General features: G+C 37.7%; 1 protein-coding gene across 1 annotated transcript; it reads left to right on the top strand.

Annotated features, from left to right (window-relative positions):
- The first annotated feature begins 178 nt into the window (after positions 1-178).
- On the top strand, positions 179-15,719 carry LOC139977518 (nucleoporin NDC1-like). Its single transcript, XM_071986875.1, has 14 exons — positions 179-812; positions 1,964-2,084; positions 3,099-3,200; positions 3,616-3,845; positions 4,991-5,056; positions 6,055-6,163; positions 6,527-6,705; positions 7,400-7,571; positions 8,403-8,561; positions 9,313-9,525; positions 10,206-10,370; positions 11,255-11,355; positions 13,422-13,591; positions 14,284-15,719. The coding sequence occupies exons 1-14, from the start codon at positions 780-782 to the stop codon at positions 14,345-14,347; spliced, it is 1,884 nt and encodes a 627-aa protein (XP_071842976.1). The 5' UTR covers positions 179-779; the 3' UTR covers positions 14,348-15,719.
- Positions 15,720-21,619: the final 5,900 nt, after the last annotated feature.

Raw genomic sequence — 21,619 nt, 5'->3', positions numbered from 1 at the left:
CTGATCTCATATGTATAGCTAACACATACATGCCAGCTAGTTTGTCAAGCCACATATTTTTTAATAAGTGTTAAATATATTTTGAAATAAATTTAAGTGGATTTAATGAAATTTGCAATAAATTTATTTGTTTACGTTTAATAAAACGCACGAGAAGAGCATCACAGGAGTGCGCGACTATTAAAATTATCACAATGACTAATGTGCAGTGTTTAGCAGGCTCATACCATATCGGGATCGTCTAAAGATAATAATAGCTGCTTTAACTTTGATGGTGCTCTTCCTGCTCGGTTTACGAAGATGATATTATCAGCTTGCTATGCGAATATTCAATTGATTTAGTTACGTCGGTGGCTCTTGGAACAAGAACATTAGTCTAGCCCAGCTTAGTACGAGGCCTAGTAAAATATCGAGTCTGTTGCCTAGCTAGACTGCAGTGACCTAACCTAGGCTAAAGTTGAACAACTTAGCCTAGTTGACACGAGTTGCATTGTTACATGATCTGTTCTATTTTCTTCCCCAATTTATGCTAGTCTGATCAACCTCAGTGACAGATTAGGCCAGGGCCAAGGTTACCACTGCCTTAGTCTCCTGCATACTGTATTGCTATTACGCAGATTGCAGCTTTACCTTCGTTACTCGGCTATGTCTTCAACAAAGGCAACCTTAAATGTGGCAGATATGCAGATTTTAAGTTGCCTAGTTTGAAGAGAGGTTACCTGGTCTGACTCAACAACTCTATTTCAACAACGAGCTGTTTCATCATTTCAAACCTAGAAATGTTTGACAAAAGACATTGGTTCGTGCGAGAGGTAATTTAACACACGTATGGCTAACATAGACTTGAGTAGAACTTAGGCGACTTGTGTTCAAGAAGCGTAGGTTAGCCTTACTTAATCAATCATGATCTTGTGAATACCTACCACCTTGAATCTAGACACTAAAAATTGCCAAAGAGGTAACAAGCTACTTGCCTTCTCTTTTATACTGTATGGCATATGTTGGGAGTGCCTGTGCAAAGCTCACTCAAGGGGGGTGTTACTATAACGAATGACAATTGCGTTATACATAACGAATGACAATATGTTGTACACACTAAAAAATTGCGTTGACTAAAACGAATGACAGTAATGACAGCACAGACATTTGCTTTAACCGGATATCACAGTTCAGACTTCGTGGGTATCTAGATCTAAAAAAAAAAAACTTTCCCTGTGGTTTCTATCCGTAAATTACACCACCCTGCAACCACGTGATGCGATCTTCCTCAAATCATTTTTGCGCAGTAAACCAATAACCGCATTTACTCCACTCCTCTGATCATGACTTCTTCTCAACACTGTCCTTCGTTGTCATTCGTTGTCCTTCGTTGTCATTCGCTGTCATTCGCAAATGATAATTAACCCTGTACAAAGTCAATTGTCATTCGGTCATTCGCTGTCATTCGTTTTAGTTTGTCCCCTCAAGGGACGAAATAACTGGGTTCGCATAGCAATTTGCTACCCAAGAATTGCCAGTTGCTAATCAATATTACTTTTGATTAGCAAAAGATGCAGTACCTGCTAATTGCTATTTCCAAGAATTGTTGAGCAATTATTGCTAATCAATTCTCTAAAACTATTTCGTCCCTTGTCACTAGATCTTATTTGCTTAAAAGAATCAGGGCATAAGCTGTCATAAACTTTTGAGGTCCCAACTACTTGCCATTGGAGAAAAAGAGATAAAAACATAATAGTTTGGAAACTAGGTAGCAATTCACTTAAGCCCTAGGTCAAAACGTTGATCATTTTCTCTTGCTCAAGATTTTCACCAATTAATTTAACTGAGTGCAATATTCAGACGAGTTCTTTAAAGTAACATGTTCATACAGTTGTACTTCTATGCTGAGATGACCAATTTGGCAATATTTCTCTGTCTTGCACCATGACAGCTCATATCAAGGTTTGATGTATCTTCCTCATAGGTCGCTTACTGGAGACTTGGAGCAAGTCTTGCTTGGTATTTGCTTATTTTGCCTGGGACTGCCACCCTGTTCCTACTCTTGATCAATTTCTCAATTTACAGCCCATTTCAATGGATTTCAGGTAACTGACCTTGACTCACATTGTTTTATTTAAAAATATTTACTTTACAGCATAAGTCTGTAAAAATGGAGAGATTGGGAAATTATTTAAAGTACTTTATGGTTGTTTGAGGAGTGTTCTTTTCACAGTCTAGTTGCTTGGAAATGTTAGATCATTAATAAAAACAGCAACCTTATTATTTTGTTCCACACTACTTCTCTGGATACAAAACAAATCTCACCACTATCCAATGAGATAGTAGAAAGTCAATTGGTCCAATTTTGGGTTAAGAACAACATACAACATGGTGCATTTAGTATATAGCATATAGTAAACATATAGGGTAATTACAGGATGTTGTTACTCAAGTTTCACGCCCGCAGTGTGCGGCGATCATCAGATATCATGAACTTCTATGTATTGAGTACTTTTGCAACCTGAACATCTGAATCTTTGTTATATAAGTATATATATATATATAAAGAAAATATATATATAAAAAATAAATTGGAATTTTTGGTCCCCCTGGGACCTTCGTCAGCAATACTTGGCAATACTTCGAAGGTCCCAGCCCTGGGGACCGAAAATATCAATATATTTTCTAAATCATTACTCCGTATTTGTCAATTATGAGTCATATCTTATTTCTCTGGTTTTCTCTATTAATATCTATATATAATTATGAATATATATAGATCTTTGCAGTTGTCAAGTTAATTGTTATGTGGTGTCATTTCCCTTGTGGCCAATCAACAAGTTTTTCTTCACAAAAAAAAAAATTAGAAGATATGAACTTTGTTAATTGTTGTCATGTTTGAAACAGTAGTTCAGTGAATAATTTCATATTAATCAAATATGTTGAATTAAGCTATATCGTACTACAGAGGACCTGAAAGTTTCATAAACTAGAAGTAATAGCTGTGTAGAGACTTTATCTTTCAGAGTAAAATCAGCAAAGACAGATGTTTTGCTTATTCTCCTTTTAAGTTTTCATTTGAGATGACAATTAATTTTTAGTCTTTTCATATATCACAGGCTGGTTATCTTGGGTCTTCTCTTCATCTTTCTTCATCCTGGTCTTCCTAGTCGGCTGCTGCAATTTTTGGATGAGTTTGTACAATGCGTACTGGTTTGAAGGTGAGATCTCTGAATGTACAATACAAGAAACATTAAAACAATAAGAAAACAACAACAACTTAAATTTGAAAAGACATCACATCAGACACAATACCTCCAATATATACATAAATAATTATGTTGTGTAATGACTAATGAATGTACATTGTAAGTTATAGAACCAAAATAATATTGGTGGGCAATATTTGAAAAGATGAACAAAATATTTACCCTTCATTAGGTAATATGTTTTGAGTGTCTATTTTCTAAGCAAGGCCTAAACCGTTTAACATCAGTTTCACACAAGTTATTGTATCACAAATTTCTAAAAACACTCATGTGAAAAATATGACTCAACCCGCACTTTACTATATTATTTATACTGCTACCAAATCACGAATGAAACTTAGCTTTGTAATTTATCCTTCTTTCGCAGTACGTGCGCCAGTTCACAAGACAAGATGGTCTGTTATCCTTAGCATTAGTAAGCCTATTAGGCTACTACATACACTTGCAGCAGGGTTGTCTGGTGGCTTCACCATATGGTGCCTTACTGCTGCCATGGGGGGTCAGTATACTTCCCTGGGGGTACCGTGTTCGGCAGAAGGGGCCGACGTTTGCCTAAATGAACACCACCTGATGCTTGTACTGTTTGGTGTTTACATGGTATGTTATCTTTTCATGGCATTATGAATGATGAAAGGGGGAGTTGTTTAGTTGAGGCACATGACAAAGTTTGATAGGTTAAGATACTGTTAGAAAGAAAAGTTCCCATTGGAATAGGGACATGTATGTATTTCAATTTTAGATCCTCCTGCAAGCAGGAAATCACAAAGAAGCCATCATTGGCTTATCAAAGCCGCAAGCTGACCGAAGTCAGTCTCTTAGATTCATATTTAACGTCCATGATTATGAATTGTCAATTGTCAACAAAGTTCTCTGTAACTAGACGACATACATTAATCTTGGAGTGACTCAAACACGGGACAGTATGATTGAAAGGCACCGGCATTAACCACTGAGCATCTTACATTACAACCCTCCTATCAATGTTGTAATAAGGTGCAGGTCTGACCTTATATGGGATAATCAAGACAGGAATGTAAAAAGCCCACTAACTGTATCACATAACAAATTCTGACCTGTAAATGCAAATTAAGCTACATATATGTTGTACTGTAGATATCTTTTGAAAATGTTATTAGAAGGCCTTAATTTAAATGTTTACTGTAAAGTAAACAGAGTTAATAAATGATTGGGAAGGTCTGTGATCTGCTGTGACATTGATGTTACAAATTTTGTAGAAGTACAGTACAGTTACAGGAGGATGGACACAAACATCTATGTTGGACACAGGCATCTATGTGGACCGTCTGATGTTTTGCAATAAACCGTATACAAAACAGGTTTTAGCTCACGTGGTTGGTTTAGGGACATTACAGGTACATTATAGATTCAAACCGCTGTGTGGAACCTCCTTTGTGATATCATTTCATTATCAAATACAATTTTGCTTTTGTCTTTGTTTAGGGACATTACATTGGACAGAGACATTACATTGGACAGACAATCATCTGCTTTAGATTCATTTTTTTGTTTATATCATCAAAATAAAATAAAACTGTTTTCAAACTGCTTATCCACTAGAGAGCCTGTGTAGGAGAATGTGTAAAAGTAAGTTGGCCTGACGTTTCGATCCTGGCAGGATCTTCTTCAGAGGCTAAATGACAAGTAACAGTAACAGAAGGGACAAAAATGATGTTGTTTATATGATGATGTTTATATCATCGTAATTGTTTCTGTCTCAACAGGGTATTGTTCACAGCATCTCCCATTTTCTGTACGGCAACAACGTACTCCACTTCCCAGTCCTAAAGGTATGGCAAACATTATAAGCATAGTATACTACCTACTGTCTACATTTCCTTTTTCATTTATGATGTTGTATTTTCAGTTATAAAACACCTGTAATTGCCTTTAAACCTTCTAGAAAGATTCCTCTGCAGGGATAAATCTATACCTTGTTTGCTTTTGCTTCTGTCATTGTCAGAACTGATGTGTTAGTACTGTTAGGTTCAGCCATCAAGATCTATTTATATCCTTTTGAAAAGCTGTGTCCTTTATCTAAAATTTATTTATAATAATAATAATAATAATAGTACATAAGAATTTGTAAAGCGCTTTTATCCAGTTACAAAAAACTGCTCAGAAGTGCTGCAGGAGCAAAGTACCCAAAATGGACACAACATTCATGAATACGAACGTCTTGAGTTCTCTCTGGAAAGTTGACACATGCTGGATTGTTTTCAGATGTAAGGGGGGACTGTTTAAAATGAGAACTCCGCACTTATCACCTCATGTTTTTAATCTTTATCTCGATACTAGTATACTTATCGAGATGCTTGTAATGCTTGATGGCAAGATGTGTTTGTTTTTTTCTTTGCTTCATGCTGCCAGAAAAGTGATTCGTTGCTTGAGAGTGGGCTAATAATAAAAGTTTAAATAGTACTATTTTTAAGTCACAGCAAGTTTCAAAGTCCTCCTTCCAGTGGACAGGAAATGCTCTTGTAAACTTCTTTCTCTCTCTTGTAAAATTATTTCTGTGGTGATTGTCTTTTAAGGTTATTCAAGGGTTTATCTTGCCAATTTTGTCCTGAAGTGATTCTGTAGAACTTTCTTGTGATCCCTTATGCTCTGTGCATGGCAATATCTGTTAGTGAAGATGCCTTTTAAAAATAATTTTCCACCTTAGATACCAGTCTTAACTGTTACACAGAGCATCAAAGTAGAATCACAGCTGTATCATTGAGATTCCTGCTTCATTGCTGCTCTAGCTTTTATAGGTATTTTTTGGTCTTTTTATTTCTATTTGTAGCAACTGAAGTTTTTCTTGGTCAAATCACACATCTTTCCGTCGTTCTTCGAAGCTCTGCGATCATCGTTCAAACATGTTGTATATTTTTACCTGCTCTACATCGTGTTAGGTAAGTCGATAATCAGATATCTCCAATGGTAGCCTTTCACTGAATTGCAAAAGGGAAAAAAAACGCATTTGGTCGGACAACTTTCACTTTTTATAAGATGGCAAAAATGTGTAACATTTTAGCTGAAAAATTTGATATTTTCTCCAAAAATCTATGCACGTATAGTATGAAGAGATTGCTGCTGTGGTATTGTAATTCTGTGACACATTAAGTGTTACAGCGGTTTTTTCTTTCCAGAATTAACTTCTGCCATCTGATTAGACCTGCAAGAAACTGTTTGAGTTGCATATCACGTTCATTTTGATCGAGGTCACGAACAGCGAAGAAATGTTTGATTTTGTTTTTCTCTGGTTCAAACTCTAGGGTGCGTACCGAGAGACTGGCTTGAAGCTAACTTGAAGCTGGACTATTCCATCTCTCAATTAGAGTCAGTATATAACCTCTTTGATCTGACATTTTTCTGGTACATGTTGATAAGTGGCGCATTTCTGCACCATCTCTGGCACTTTGCCCTGTTCTTGATGAAGATCTTTATAACAGAGGTGAGAGTTATTTTCTTGTTCCTTGGTTAAGTCAGTTTTCCCTGTCAAAATGTCTTAAAATAGTTACCTCATATAAGCTAGAAAGACTACCAAAGTCAGGATTAGATTTGACCTCTATTTTCTTTTTGGTCACTCTTCTCAGCAAGGCATATTTTTGCGGTTTCCCAATGATCCAAGAATTCATACCATCAACATGACTGATTTAATGGATTTTTTCATGTGGTCAGAGAACCATAACTTTATGGGCAAGAAGGTTCCCATGTATGTTGTCTTAAAGGTAGTCTAAATTATGACAATCAATTTATGCACATAGTAAAAGTAATCCCTTAAAACTTTGGCTATGTATAAACTATGTTGACCCACCAAAAAAAAATGGAAATATGCTCAGGTTTTCAGAAAGAAAGCATTCATAATTTCTGAAATATCCCTGTCAATTTTGTTTTACTCAGTCAATAAAGATGTAAACATTCAGTAACACCAATGTCTTTGCAAATATGCGACCTGTCGTCTAGTTTCTCCAGGTTATTTGCAATAACCTATAATAATGGTAATATTGGGACAACCAAGTCACAACATGTGACAGTGTTTTGCCAGTGAATTTGAACACTCTGGATAACACAAAATATTTCCCAGCTGATGAAAACTGTAATTTGGAAGTATTTTTCTTTGCCCACTTTCTTCATAAAATGAAAAGGTCTATGAGTTTCCAATGGAGGATGCACTGATAGAACGAGATGAGGCTTGCTTGGACAAAATTTTGTCCACTTCTTCGCCATACGTCAAGTACCAAGCATTCCAAGATCTACAGGACCTCAGCGAGCATTCCAAGAGAAGAAGAGGCTGGATATATTCTCTAAGTCAGCCAGGTGAGTGATCACATGGTGAAACAGCAGGTAACAGCATATGTGATTGCTACAGTGTGATAGTGGGGATACAGCAACATGTTAGGGTAGCATACATCATATAATTTCTTCGTTGAATTGTACACCGAATCATCAAATCAATGCGGTCACCCTTTGCAAGAAGTTTTCACCGGTTAAAGGGTACCCCTCACAGGATAGCTGAAATGTTCATCCATTCGTGGCACCTTCAATTTTTAAAAACGCAAAAGGTTGGGGCGTGCATCTTTACTCTTCTCTTTGTGAATAGTATCATCTTTTACCTATCTTCGTCAGCTTTGCAAGTTAGGCTTCATGCTTATGTCAAACAAGTGACAGACCTAATTCCACACACTTAATGTCATCATTTCTGTGTCATATGTTGAGAGGTTGAAACCATTTGTTAGCCTATTTCTGTCACTGGGGCATTAGGTTAGGGTCCTACTAGGTCATCAAGCTGCAATAACGAAAATATACCTGAATACATTATTACGTGTTACCATCATTACCATGGTTGCACCAGAAGAGGCTGAAATACATGCATTACTTGAAAGTTTTGCAAATGAACGAATGAAGCATTGTGTTAAAATTGTGCAACACAAAAGTTTCTTATATTGGACTAAATGGGTAATAACTTGGTAGTTAAAATCTGAAAACTGGTTGCAACTTTATATATCTCTAAGTAAGGCTGGGGTATCTCATTATGTGTGAATCTCATATGACATTGGGGGGGGGGGGGGGGGAAAGAGGGGGTGCTGGAGGTCTAAGACTCCCCAGCTTTTCTCTTTCATTGACGGAATTTGTTTGTCTTGACTGCAGGAGGGCATCCTCACAGATGGAACAGAATTTGCACTCAGTGCCTTGAGCTCCTGGACTCGCTGACCAATCGCCTACTAGCTCATCATAACCAACTAACCAATGGGAAACTACAACAAAAGTATTCAGCAACAGAGCAAATAAGCACCATGTCATCAAATGGTAAGACGTCACACAAAATCGCAGCGAAAGGCGCAGTCAATAGGTCGTGTAGTGAGAGTTCAATGGCATGCGTATAAGTACAATTAGAATGCTCCCTTGGTGTGACCACAATTAGAAGTAACAAGGCTCTAAAGCATGGGTACTTCATCTTGCTCTAGTATTGATACTTAGTTTTCAAAAAAATATATGAGTACTCTTTTCAGCTCGAATCTAATCAAAAGGGCACCATCGATCGTATGTATGAATTTGGGAAGGATTAGAAAAGTAATCATTTTGGCCAAAACTTAACAAAATCATAAGGCTATACAAAGATTATATAAGGCCTTACAAAATGTCCATTTTGGGCCAAAAATGAATGTTTCCAAAATAATGTCAGGATGTATACCACAGATTCCCAGCCCTCAGAAAACGCTTCTCTCTAGTCAAAAGTGACATTCTACGAAGTATTAGTCCTTTAAATTGATAAGAAATGACATCAATATATAATGTTAAAAAAATTTCATCAGGCTTGAGTGACTTTAGTACGTTTTTTTGCATCGAATCTAACCAGAAAAAAAAAGGGCGCCATCGATCGTATGTATGATTTTGTGAAGGATAAAAAAAGTCATCATTTTGGCCAAAAATTAACAAAATCATAAGGCTATATATATAAAATGAGTACAAACCTTCAAGTAAAAGTACGGACTCACTGTTAAAGTGCCTTCAAAACTGCTACACAGTATCTGTACTGCTTGGTTTTATCTTTCTAAAGGATCTACCATTGGAAAGACCCTTACAGCCTCTTCGCAGCTTACTTCTACTGAACAATCTTCAGGGAGTCCAGTGCTTTACAGTCCATCTCGTCCGCAGGCAAACTTTGAAGTGACCGAAAACTACGGGAATGATTCAGTGTTCTCGTCTTCGTATGTGAATGGTCAATATCCCAACTACGGGGGTCAGTTGAGACGCCGGCCGATCCATACCGGTGAGATTATTTCTTTCTCGTGGTCGTAACTGTTTTGTTTTGTAAGTCTTTCGCTTTTGTTTGAAATTTTATTTCACTGACTCTTCGGCATATATACTGATAATAACGATGAAGTTAAAGTTGACGTTATTCACGTAAGTGTATTAAAGTCTCACTAAGTGAAAGACACTCCCTTTAACAGGGGAAAACAAACACCATCTTGTTACATCATTGGCTAAGAAAATAACATAATTAGAAAGTGACATGGCTATTTTAAAGTGGGAAAAAAAAAGAGACAAAGGATATATCTTTCTATATTGGCCTCAGATATTCAAACCCTGCATTTGTCACTAAAAATAATTACACTAGATTCAGATGTATGTCACTCGGGTAGCTAATGAATTGTCTTGTACACATTCAATGACCTCTGACTTGCAAAGATTAAGAAGTAGTCACTTATTAGATAACTTGGAAGAGAATAACAGCTTTTGCCTTGTGTCTTATATATATGCAAATTACTATCAATCTGTCCTGAAATCCCTTTGATTATTGGCCAATTCTTGCATACCAAGAATTCTCAACTCAGAACTGAAAAAAAAAACAGTTTTCACTTCAGACTGCATCTGTCTGTAAACAGTATCAGTTGTTAATATTCTCTTATTATTTTTATATTCATTTTATTTTGTCATTATTCTCGTCAGGTGAATTTCCTAATCCAGAAGAGACTCCAAGGATGATTGGCCGACGTGGCGCGCTTGATCGATTGAAGCAGTTTAGACTGGTGAAGTACTTGTTGGAACCTTTACCAGACTCTGCCAGTAGGGATCTGTTCATAGATTGTCAACTTCACATCTGGGCAGTCGAAGGTGAGACATCCATGTTGGACGTTCTGTGGGGATTGGAAAGCAGAACGGTTTGGTTTAAGACGCAAAACTGTTAAAGTGGCTGGGAATTTTATTGATGTATACTTTTGTGTACTTGCGCAGTACAAACTTTAAGAGAGCCCTTGCATTGTAACTACTGAGGGACAATAAGGAGAGGCCTTCCTGGTCTCAAGAAGATTTCTGGGCAACCGAATTCGTCATTAAAATGCGACGATAAAGTTGATATTTTATCATCAGAAACATTCTGTAACATAGCACTGTTTGATGTTTTCTAGCATTTGTAAAAGAATCTTTGTTTCAATTTTTCAGAAATTAATGACATTAGTTTTTTGCCTATTATTGTGAGATTCTGTTGTTATGTGAAGAAACACTCTTTGTTAATTACAGACTTATCAAAATGATGGTATGTTAGGTTTCCTTGTGTTATACTCATAGCTTTTGGTCTGTTTGTTTCTTATTTTAAAGATAATTTCACGGATAAATATCACTTATTCTTTTGCTTCTACATTACCCTTAGTTATGTCGTTATAAATGATATCATTACTGGGGTAGTCAAAAAGAGGCATGCGGGCCAAATCAAGTCCTGAAAGATTCTACAATCTTGCACCAGTTGGGGTTAGCGGGCCCCTCATGTCTTTGCTCACCCTACTGCTGTATCCTGCACATTGCTCAGTATCAACATGTGAGATTTTGCTTGTCTCGCCCTTTGCTCCATCCAACGTTTTTCTCTGACTGTCTTATAACATTAATTGCAACAAAACCCTATGAAAATACATTTAGTGTGATACAGCAGATCTTACCAGCCGTTCTAAATGTCAACGGTTAAAACCCACTCTGAATTCTTTCGTTCACATTTCATCTTCCAGCTCTGTCGGCGTTAGTGATATCATCACTACAAGAAGATACATACGGTGTTGTACAGCAGACCTTACCAGCCATAATGATGTCCATGATGAGTCTCAGTAACGTAAGTAGTACACAAATTATATGTGAAGAAAATACTCACTTTTACCGGGTGGTTGTTTTTTAAATGATTTGTACCGATTAATAAAGAAAGGTATTTATTAACATTGGCATTAAAATACCGTCCTTCCTAGAGTTCCATGTAACTGTTTCGAGATGAAATCAATACAGTGGCATTGTACTTTTGTGCAAAAAGTTTTATCTATATGATAACAATTGTCATATTCCAAATGTAACTAGCTATCTTAACAGGTGATGTTAGGCACAAAATCAATTTTGATCTGTTTTGGACTGTTAACAGAACACTTTTTCCAGTGCAGGTTATATTCCATTTTGAAAATGAGAATGACCCCTAAAGGCTCATTGTAGACATAAAGATGTTAATGTCTATACTATTTTTATTTAGGTGAGTTCCTCAGATGCAACACAAAGCTCAAAAGGAAAGCCTGAGAGAGTTATGGCCCAAACAAACATGTTGACAATACATTTTAAAAATTTTCAAGAACAAAAATGGTGTGTATTTGCAACCACCAAGGATACTCTGTCCTTTCAAGAAGATCAAGTTTTGGTTGAATTATTTAGAACTAATACAAAAAAGCAATAAAACTTAACATATTGATCTGCTCATTTTAGCTGATGTAATCATCAGTCTAGCCTTAAAGAAGCATTCCTGAGATGAAGTAGCCCTTGGTTGCTTAAGTTTTGGTTACTTGCCATAGGCAGGCAAGTATCGGATGCAGTCAAGTTTGTTACTGTGTGTGCTTGTATTTAAAAGTCCTAGCTTGTAAATACGATATCACAACATGGGTTACCTCTGCAGTTCTAATATTTGGCATGAGGCTTTCCCATAATTTGTAGAAGAACCCTATGATTTTGGGTGGAGGTCGAAGGTCATTTGGGGTCAGCAGAGGGCAAAATGTGAAAATCTCAAAAATACTGTATCTCCAAGAAACTGTACATCAAAGGAGCTGATGTACTTTCAGTAATATTTCCATCTCACCATACCATAGCACTGAACATTACAGCTGTAAGATATCATTGCTAATTTCAGCCAACCAAGAGATCAAAGATCATCTGCAAAGTACCACTAAGAGGTGACTTCCTTGTGACCATTTAGCACAGGCAGTAAGCTGAAGTCAGTTGATCAGTTTTCACCACTTGACCTTGAATAACAGATCAACCATCATGTGATCATCTATTGCAATAGGAGAAACCTGCAAAACATATCTGCATAATGTTCACCCACCATGTTTTAAACATTACCCGCAACTTTAACATAACAGTTGCTGGTGCACATAGCAATAGAAATGTGAAGGGACTTTCTAAGATTGTACACTGACGGCCTCAGCAGATGAAGTCAGGAAGATGAACTAATCTACCTACCTATTTGAGTGACTCCCCCCCCCCCAAGGTGTTATCAAACACCTTAAACACCATGTCAAGGTGTATCCTATCACAAGATGCCAAAATAAATATCAAATGGTGATATGTATTTTGATACTGATGCATTATGTATGTGAAGATCTCAGAAATCGTACAATTATAGTTGGAGGTGCACAGACTTGTTAATACCAATGAGCTGAATGTATGGTAACCTTTAATGGTCACAAGTATATACTGATATGAAACTGTCTGGAGAAAGGTATTTGCAGAATGGAATGCTGTCATTCATTTACTGCAAATTTTACCTGTGGTAGCTGAATTATTGTTGTTCGACTAGTACTTGATAGGTTCGATACCGTTAGTGGAAGTTGTCGAACAAGTGCATTTCAGATGATTAACGAAATAACGTGTGAAACAGTAAGTATTCTCTGTCCATGCACATTGTTGACAATTTTTTTTTTATAAAAAGTGTTTGTGGTAGTACATGTAGGAGAAATAACAGCCACAAAAGCCAATACTTACAATATTGCAGTATACATGATTCTAGTTGTATGGTTACTGCCAGCCATGCGAGGGCAGTAGTCACAGTGGATTAAGTCAAGGATTTGATAGTCTCACAATAGGTTGGTCAGTGTTTGTTCTAAACCAGTCCAGATTTCCGTAACATTTAAATCTATTTCCCCGCAGGCTATAGAGAAACATTTGAAGTTCTTGTCCATGAGTAAAGACGGGCGGCAGAGGAGCGACCTGCTAGCCTTGTCCTCGTCGGGGTCAGTCGCTAGGTTACGTGGTGGCCTCCAGGGAAGCCTTAAGACTGCTCTCCATGGAACCATAGCAACGTTTGGCCACCACCTCAGGTAATCATCGTATAGAAATAGAACAAAGTGCAAACCCTCCCTCTATCAACAATAAACTTGGAAAAAAAACGTGACAACTTTCATAATGGAGACATACATTGAATAAAACCATTTTTTGGGGGGTTAGCATTGGACTCAAAACGGTTGATCTGAAATAGAAAGCCCTGTAGTATGTGTATCCTTTAGATTGTCGGTGATACCCGTGAAGCAGTTCTTTGCTATGAGTGCAATTCATGGTACCATTTGTAACATGTGAATTAGGAAAATGCACTACCGGTCATAACCTAATAGAATTTATTATTTAATTAAGGCCAGAGGGGGTATAATGAAGCCAGCAGTTGTTATGCGATCGAGAGGCTACTAATCATAATCTAGAAGACGAAGTTACTGTGGCCAGCAGTTGCTTCCTTTTACAAGACTTTGCTAACAGGCATGAGCTTTTTCTGCGAATTCCCGGAATATCCGTGATTTCTTTTCTACCTCGAGGACAATAACTATTATCCTAACACACTGTAGCATACGCAAACTGGAGCCTATACCGCAATTTTGGCAAAGTTCTGTGATTTTTTTTTTACCCCGGGCTCATCCCTGTACTAAGCAAATGATAATTTTGTATATATTGTTACACGTTATCCACTTGATACTTCTGTCTTTGGACTTACGTTGTTTTTTTCTGTTTGGTTCCATTACAGCAATATCACTCTGCCTCCAGACTACAGCAAACAACTGTCACATCTCATGGAGTACAAGGAATGACATGTCTCATCTTTCAAGCGACTTCTTTTCTTTCTATTAATTAATTGTCAGTCAGGGCTAGCTGAATCTTTGCAAAAGTTCAGTGAAATTGAGTGGATGTACATTGTAAAATAAGCTGTTTCTCTCTTCAGACAAGTTACAGAGAAACTTACCACTAAACTATTCATATTTAATATGTGAGAGAGAGAGAGATCATGAAAACTGGGAGTTATTTTGACTCTGTTTATGATTATTGTTGTTAGTTATACAGGTAGGTATAAGGCTTATACTTATCTACTTGGTTAATTGTTACTTCTACGCTCTACATGCTTTCCACAAAGTTTGAGAATGGAAAAGGAATCTATACATTTACAAAGAGTAAAGGTTTTCATCCTCCAAAGTATAGTAAGACATTAGCAAAGAGCTAAGGGTACAAGTAAAATTAGACTTACAAATGATACTGTCAATAAGAGTGCTTTGAAGCATATGTGAGGACAGTATAGAGTGGTATTAGAAGTAAGATCAGATAGTGGTTTGGAAGTGGTTTGGAAGTGTTCAAACTGTCAATACCAGTGCTTTGAAGCATGATATGGTAGAACAGTTAAGAGAGGTATTAATGATTGCTCAGGGTGTCAAACTATTGGTCAAAGAATAGTTAATGCTGACAACTTGATGAACCTGCAAGCAGCTTATTGTCCAAAATCAGAAAACTGATCAATCTGTTTTACTTGCCGGCCTCCTCAAATATACGATACTAAGTAGAGGGGCGTAGGAATGAGGGTGCACCCCTGGAACCACCAGCTTCTGACCTGCTGAAAGCAGACCTACTTCCAATTGCTAAGAAACAAACGGTGACAGATCTACCCCTCTGCTCCCCCCCCCCCCCATTGTCCCAACTGGCTGTTACCATATTGAAATGTTACGTTTATGCTTAACTATGCAGGATGTGAATGACACATAGCCACACAGTCATTGTAACTTGCCACAGGGTGATGCAGAATATCATAGAAGATAGGTGGTCCTGGGAACAATTTGTGGAATTTGAACCACAGTACTAACAAAATAGATTTGCATAAGAAAACATTAGTAAACTTGTGAAAAGCATTTCACTGCAAACCTTGTTTTAGCGAATTACGTTCATCCAATTTTTTGGAATATCAGGAGAGAGGCCTAAGTGAACTGTCCCTGGATCCAATTATAGATGCCAAGTTAAAACAGATTGAAAGACGTTACCCCCTCAAGCATTTAATAGGTATGAACGTAGGCTGCAAATTGATTGGATATTTAAGATTATCAAAGTTAGCAAGAGGTTTTGACTGGAATTTTGTACTTTTTCATTAAAATTTATCACCGATTTGTAAACTGAAAAGATTTACGACTTACGACAAGCAAACACGTACAATGTTCTCTGTTTTTTTTTTGTTCTGTTTGTTTAAACTGTATGTCTTTGGTTTAGTAATGCCTATTGAATGCCTATTTTTGTAACCAGTGAGTTAGGAAGGGGTTTAATTTGCTTTTGGTGCCCTTTTTTTTATATCTTCTTGGAATTCTACCAGTGGTAAAGGTAAAAAATTAACTCTGATATGTAAACTGAACATTCAGAACAACTTCCAAGAGTGCAGGTTTACGTTTGTACTTCACCCAGTTTTAGTCGGGGGAAAAAATTCTCTTTTAACATAAATGCCCTTCAACCAAAAGTGGCTGGATTTCTTTACGCTAGCACACACAGTAGTAGGTTACTTCCAGTGGCATATAGAAAGGAGGCTGGACAATATGGTCATATTCCTCCCTCCTGCCCCCCTCCATCACCTTTCATTGTCAGTCAGGGGGAATTGGTTCAATAACATATTTTTTTATTCAGCCAGGTAAGAATTAGACCACTGCTGAGGGTGTTCTCCCCATTTTCAACCACACACAAAATTTGTAGTCTACAGAGGCCTCAGAATATACCGTTTAACATCTGAATGTTTCTTATGGACAAGACCCCCAGACAATCACTGCCACCAGGTCCACACCCATTCCTTTATAAAAATTATTTGCCTCTGGCCCCTCAATATTGGTTCAGCCTTTACTTAATTTAGAATTTGATCTTCCACCTTTGAAATGATATGCTTGCCACTGGTTACTTCCTCAAAGCCACTGGCACAAGACTTAAAGGCATTGAAGACTGGCCCCAAACCACGGGCCGCCCTCTGAAAAAAAGGTAACTTTCCATTGCTTGCAAGTTAAGTTTTCATCTTGTCGCTACAATTGCAGACAGTAATGAAACGTGATACCTTGTTATCTTTTATCTTGACCCGAGGTCAGGGAGTTCCATAACAACTCCCTGCTGAGATGTCCATCGCTGCTATGTACAGTGTTGTGGGTATTGACCGTAGCTGTATGTACTGACTGTAAACTAGGTCAGATTACCGGCATTAGACGTTCTTTGTGCGCGAGTCTTCACTCCCTTTTATGAGAAACGAAAAACCTTCAATCTCCACCCACATAATTGTTCTATATTCTATGAAATGAGTTTTCTCCAGATGCATAGCATGCTTTATTTAGGCTACAAAATTAGCAAGTACCACTTAAAAAAAAGTCACATTCCAGAAACAAATCCAAATTTCAATATAAAAAGGCAACACTTCAAGACTAAATTTGAAATAAATAGTTGAAATTTCGGTATCAACTGTGAAACATTCAAGAAGCAATTTCAGATAAACATTGGGAATTTCTATATAATATATCAGCATTTTCGAAAAGGACGAAATTATGAGAAAATTAGAAATTCGTATATAAACTGAGATCAAACGTGGAGATATTTCGTATGTCCCAGTTGGGCCACCGTAGTATCTACAAAACTAAATTTTATCTGAAATTCCCCGAAATCCGTTTTTCTAGCCGAGCTCTATTTTCGAAAGCTTCCTATGATCGATCATTTTGTACCCCATTGAAACAAAAGAATTTCAAAACCTAACCTTAAAAATAAGAAGTTGACACATTTTACGTGTTGTCCTGCAATGAAACAGACCGCACAAACTTGTGGTTTTAAAATTCAAAGTGGCTATTGTTACAACTAGTTGTAAGAATAATTCCCGACTACGCATGCACAGTTGCTATTTTCATGACCAGGAGTACTATTTTTACAACGAGGAGAAACAATAATTTCCGGTTAGGGTTAGGGTAAGGGTTAGGATTGAGGTTTAGGGTTATGTTTAGGGTTAGGGTTACCCCTACTACATGCGCAGTTGCTTTATTTACTTTACTGCGCTTGAATTTGCCTTTGTCGTAAGAATAGTTTCTAAATAATTGTTATGACTCGTCGTAAGAATAGCCACGGCCTTTAAAATTTATCAGTGCATCCATATCATAGGTTTAGGGAAGTTCATTCTTCTCCTCCTCTGAACAATGTGTATATGATGCGCACGTGAAGTCGAATATTTTCAGAATTTCCACAAACGCTGCAAAACTGCGTAACAATATGAAACAACTTTCTTTTTTAATCTGGTTTTGCTACACATCAGAACTAATCATTTTGTAGTTATATTAAATACTGAGATATTTGTTGTGGGGGTGGGGGCGGTGACCAGACTGGGGTTTTCTCCATGGAGGAGGGAGCACAGTGGATATCTGGGAAATATGGCCCCGCATTTTCAAGTTTTACTTTAACGTGTGCTGAAACTTGTGGGTGGGGTGTTTAATTGACTGTGGTGAGGGTGCAATGCGGCCTGGAAAGTCGTGAAATATGCTTGTTACAAAAGCTGCTTTCTGGAGGGCCACCGTATATCCATTGAAATACAACTTAGGTTTATGTATTTCAGAGCATATCAGCTTGTTACTTTTTCTGCCCTCGTACGTTTTGGACGCGCAGATTGGACTTCGAGGTAAGGAGGCACCTACTAGGATAGAATGTTGAACAGAGAATGCTGGAGAGAGTCACTTTTTTCGGAAACGCCACCAAGGAATCAATCTGGGCACGAAACTACCGAACGACTGATCTAATCACAAGCCGTTGGAGAGAAGGTGCAACCTACTCGGGAGAGAAGGTGGAACTTAGCTGAGATAGTTGGCGTAGAAGCATGTCTGACACGCTTTTGGGTTCGATGATAGTCGTAACCTATACACACATGCAGGCGGAGTGTGTGTGTGTGTGACGCCTCGCTTGTAAACACGATATCTCAAGAAGGGAGTCAGGGACCAATCTAATATGTGGTGTATATGAAAACAACATTGAGTAGAATGAGTAGAATAACCCTAATGTTTTATAGGGAGGTCATATGGAGTCACCATGGGCCAAATAGTGAAAACCTTGTAAACACGATATCTCACGGAGGTGCTTGGACCAATCTCATATTTCATTGAGTAGGAGATTACATTAATTAAGGGGCAAAAGCCCATAGTTTTTTTGTGGAGTTCAAAGGTCATTTGGTTTCACCATGGGTCAAATTGTGTAAACTTGTAAACACGATATCTCAAGAAGCAAAGCTTGGATCAATCTCATATTTCGTTTGAAGGAGTACCACATTAAGTCCAATTATCTATTGTTTTTGGTGGAGGTCCAAGTCCATTTGGGGTCACTAGACGCCAAATTATGGAAACCTTGTTTTATAAGCTACCGTATCTCCCACCGACCAGCCTATCAGATAATATGTGCGTTACACCCCATACGAATCGGAGGCTATTGGCAATTGGAAAAGAGCTTATGGGCATCCGTAGAATTTAAAACTGAAAATTCGAACATATTTGCATTGGCTTCAACGTGCCGCTCGGAAACCTTACTTTGCGTGCAGAAAGGTGTACTATTTGTAATACAGCGGTTCTATTGGAAGTTTTCCGTCGTATTTATTTCAGGTTGAATGTAGTTTCGTTGTAACCAGGCAGCGTTTATGAAAGTTCGTCTGGTTAGATTATTACTATAACCAATCTCAATGCGAAATAATTGTGTATAACGGTTTTAGTTTGGCAGTGAGTTCACGAGCTTTTGTCTGGATCGGCTGTTGACCTCAATTTGTGTAGTCTCTTCAACCAGTTTCAGCATAGCTAGGCCTTAAAAGTAACGTTCGACTTTCGTCGCGTTTATGATTATGGGACAACTTGAACAAACCTGGCTAGGCCTGTCAGCAATTTTATGTTGTCTAGGCCAGCGATGGTTGTGTAGAATAGGATTCGTTAACACAACAATGTGAAGAATACCTGTCAGAATACCAATACACTGAAGATGGCAAACATCTCCTTAATTATTTCTTAAGGCATTTTCCTACTGGCCATCAGTCATAATTCGCAAAGTGTAGAACAATTTAAGAAGTTTTGAGACAAGTTTGCTGTAATTGTTACTGCTAGGTGTTTTACAGACGTTTTACTTTTAATATTACAGTAAGCCTAGCTGCTTATTTATGATTCTGCGACATGTTTTACTTTGTTCAACCCTGACTTTTCATAAGAAGTATTTAAGTTGCAGGTCTGTACTTTGGAGACTCTGACAACAATCATAGGCCTAGTGGCGAGTGGAATTTGGCGAGTAGATTTTTAGTCACGGTCGCCAAATAGCGAGTACTTTTAAACATATGGTGACATCCCTATGTTCCGACGTCTCTACAGTTCCGACGTCTCTAAGTTCCGACAAAAGAAAAAAATCGGAGCAATTTTTTTTCCCAAAAAATTTGTTTGTACCAAGAAAAGTAGTTTTGTGACCCCAGTATTTTTGTGACCAAATTTGTTTGGGGACTTATTTTATTTGGGACCAACGTTTTTTCGGACCAAATTTTTTGAGACCAAATTTTTTTCAGGAAAAAAAAAATGTGACCCAAAGTTTGTAATGACCCAAACAGTGATTGTGACCCGAAATTGGTTGGTACTCAAATTTTTTGGGGGCCAAAATTGGTTATGGCCAAATCAACTTTCCAATAAAATGTGTTTAGATTTTAAACCAAATATGTTGTAGGCCTACCATTTGGGGGGGGGGGGGGGCAGTGGCCTGCGCAAATGGTGGCAATAGCCATGCTCCGCTCAACCTCGGGGCTCAGTCGGAGGAATTTGAAAACAAATTAAGGAAGTGGGGGGATGCCAGTCGGGGGAATTGGGTACATGGCCCCACCACCCATACAATAGTGCAGACGCCACTGGGCGGAAACTTGAAATTGTTAGAGTCCTAAGTTGTTTCGGACCATAATTTTTAGGGCTGTGTTGTTGGTTTATAGTGTTGTATCATGGTCGTCGATGTATGTATACCTTTTGATTTTCCTTTATATACCTCCTTTAGTGCAACTTAATATACTGAAACATTTAACTGGCTTTTTCTCTTACCGTATGTATGTACCTTTTGATTTTCATGTTTATATCTTTTTCGTGCAAATATACAACAACAAAAAGTCGCACCGCGCCGCTTGCAGTATTTTTTTGGTCCCAAAGTTTGGTCCAAAGAATTTTTGTCCACAAAATTTGGAGTACAAACAAATTTCGGGTCACATGCAATTTTTGGTCACAAGCACTGTTTGGGTCACAACAAATTTTGGGTCACATTTTTTTTTTTTTGGGGGGGGGGGGATTTGGTCCCAAAAAATTGGTTCAAAAAATGTTGGTCCAAAATATTGGGGTCTCAAAACTTGTTTTCTTGGTACAAACGAATTTTTGGATAAAAAAAATTCGTCCCGGATTATTACTTTGTGTCGGAACATAGAGACGTCGGAACATAGAGACGTCGGAACATAGAGACGTCGGAACATAGAGATGTAACTAAAATTATATGTCGAGGCCTGAAAGCCTTTAAAACATGATTTCTCATGGTAGAAATCATGGATACTTTTCATACATAGTATAAGGATTGCCATATTGAGTATATATCCTATTGCTTGTGAGGTCAAAACTCCTATAAGTCACCAGAAGTTAAACTCTGAAAAACCTTTTACATGATATCTAACGATGGAAATCGTGGATACCTCTAATACTTGGTGTGTGGATTCATAATTATTGAGTACAAGACCTCTTTTGTTTTTATGGAGGTGTGTATATAGCCACGACTGACCTGTTTTTATCATGCCATGGTGTTATTGTAACAGTTAGTTCGGGTTATACTAGCAAGCAGAAGTCTAGTGCATTGTAGTCATCGAAACTTCAATGCATTTTGCATTCTGGTTCAGTAGAGAAGTCGTTTGGGCATTCTAGCACGCGCATGCGTACGGTAGTCAGTTCGATCTATCATTTCTACTGAATATACAGTATATGCAAATAACAATGGCCGCCGTTGTACATCAGCATTATAAGACGCTTTTGGCTGTAAGCCTCATTACTTCCGCAGCTTTCTTCCTAGCAACC

The sequence above is a fragment of the Apostichopus japonicus genome, chromosome 2, assembly GCF_037975245.1.
Source record: "Apostichopus japonicus isolate 1M-3 chromosome 2, ASM3797524v1, whole genome shotgun sequence".
In the NCBI taxonomy this organism is placed as follows: Eukaryota; Metazoa; Echinodermata; class Holothuroidea; order Aspidochirotida; family Stichopodidae; genus Apostichopus; species Apostichopus japonicus.
Note: the sequence above shows the minus strand (reverse complement) of the source record. Positions and strands in the feature narration are given on the sequence as shown.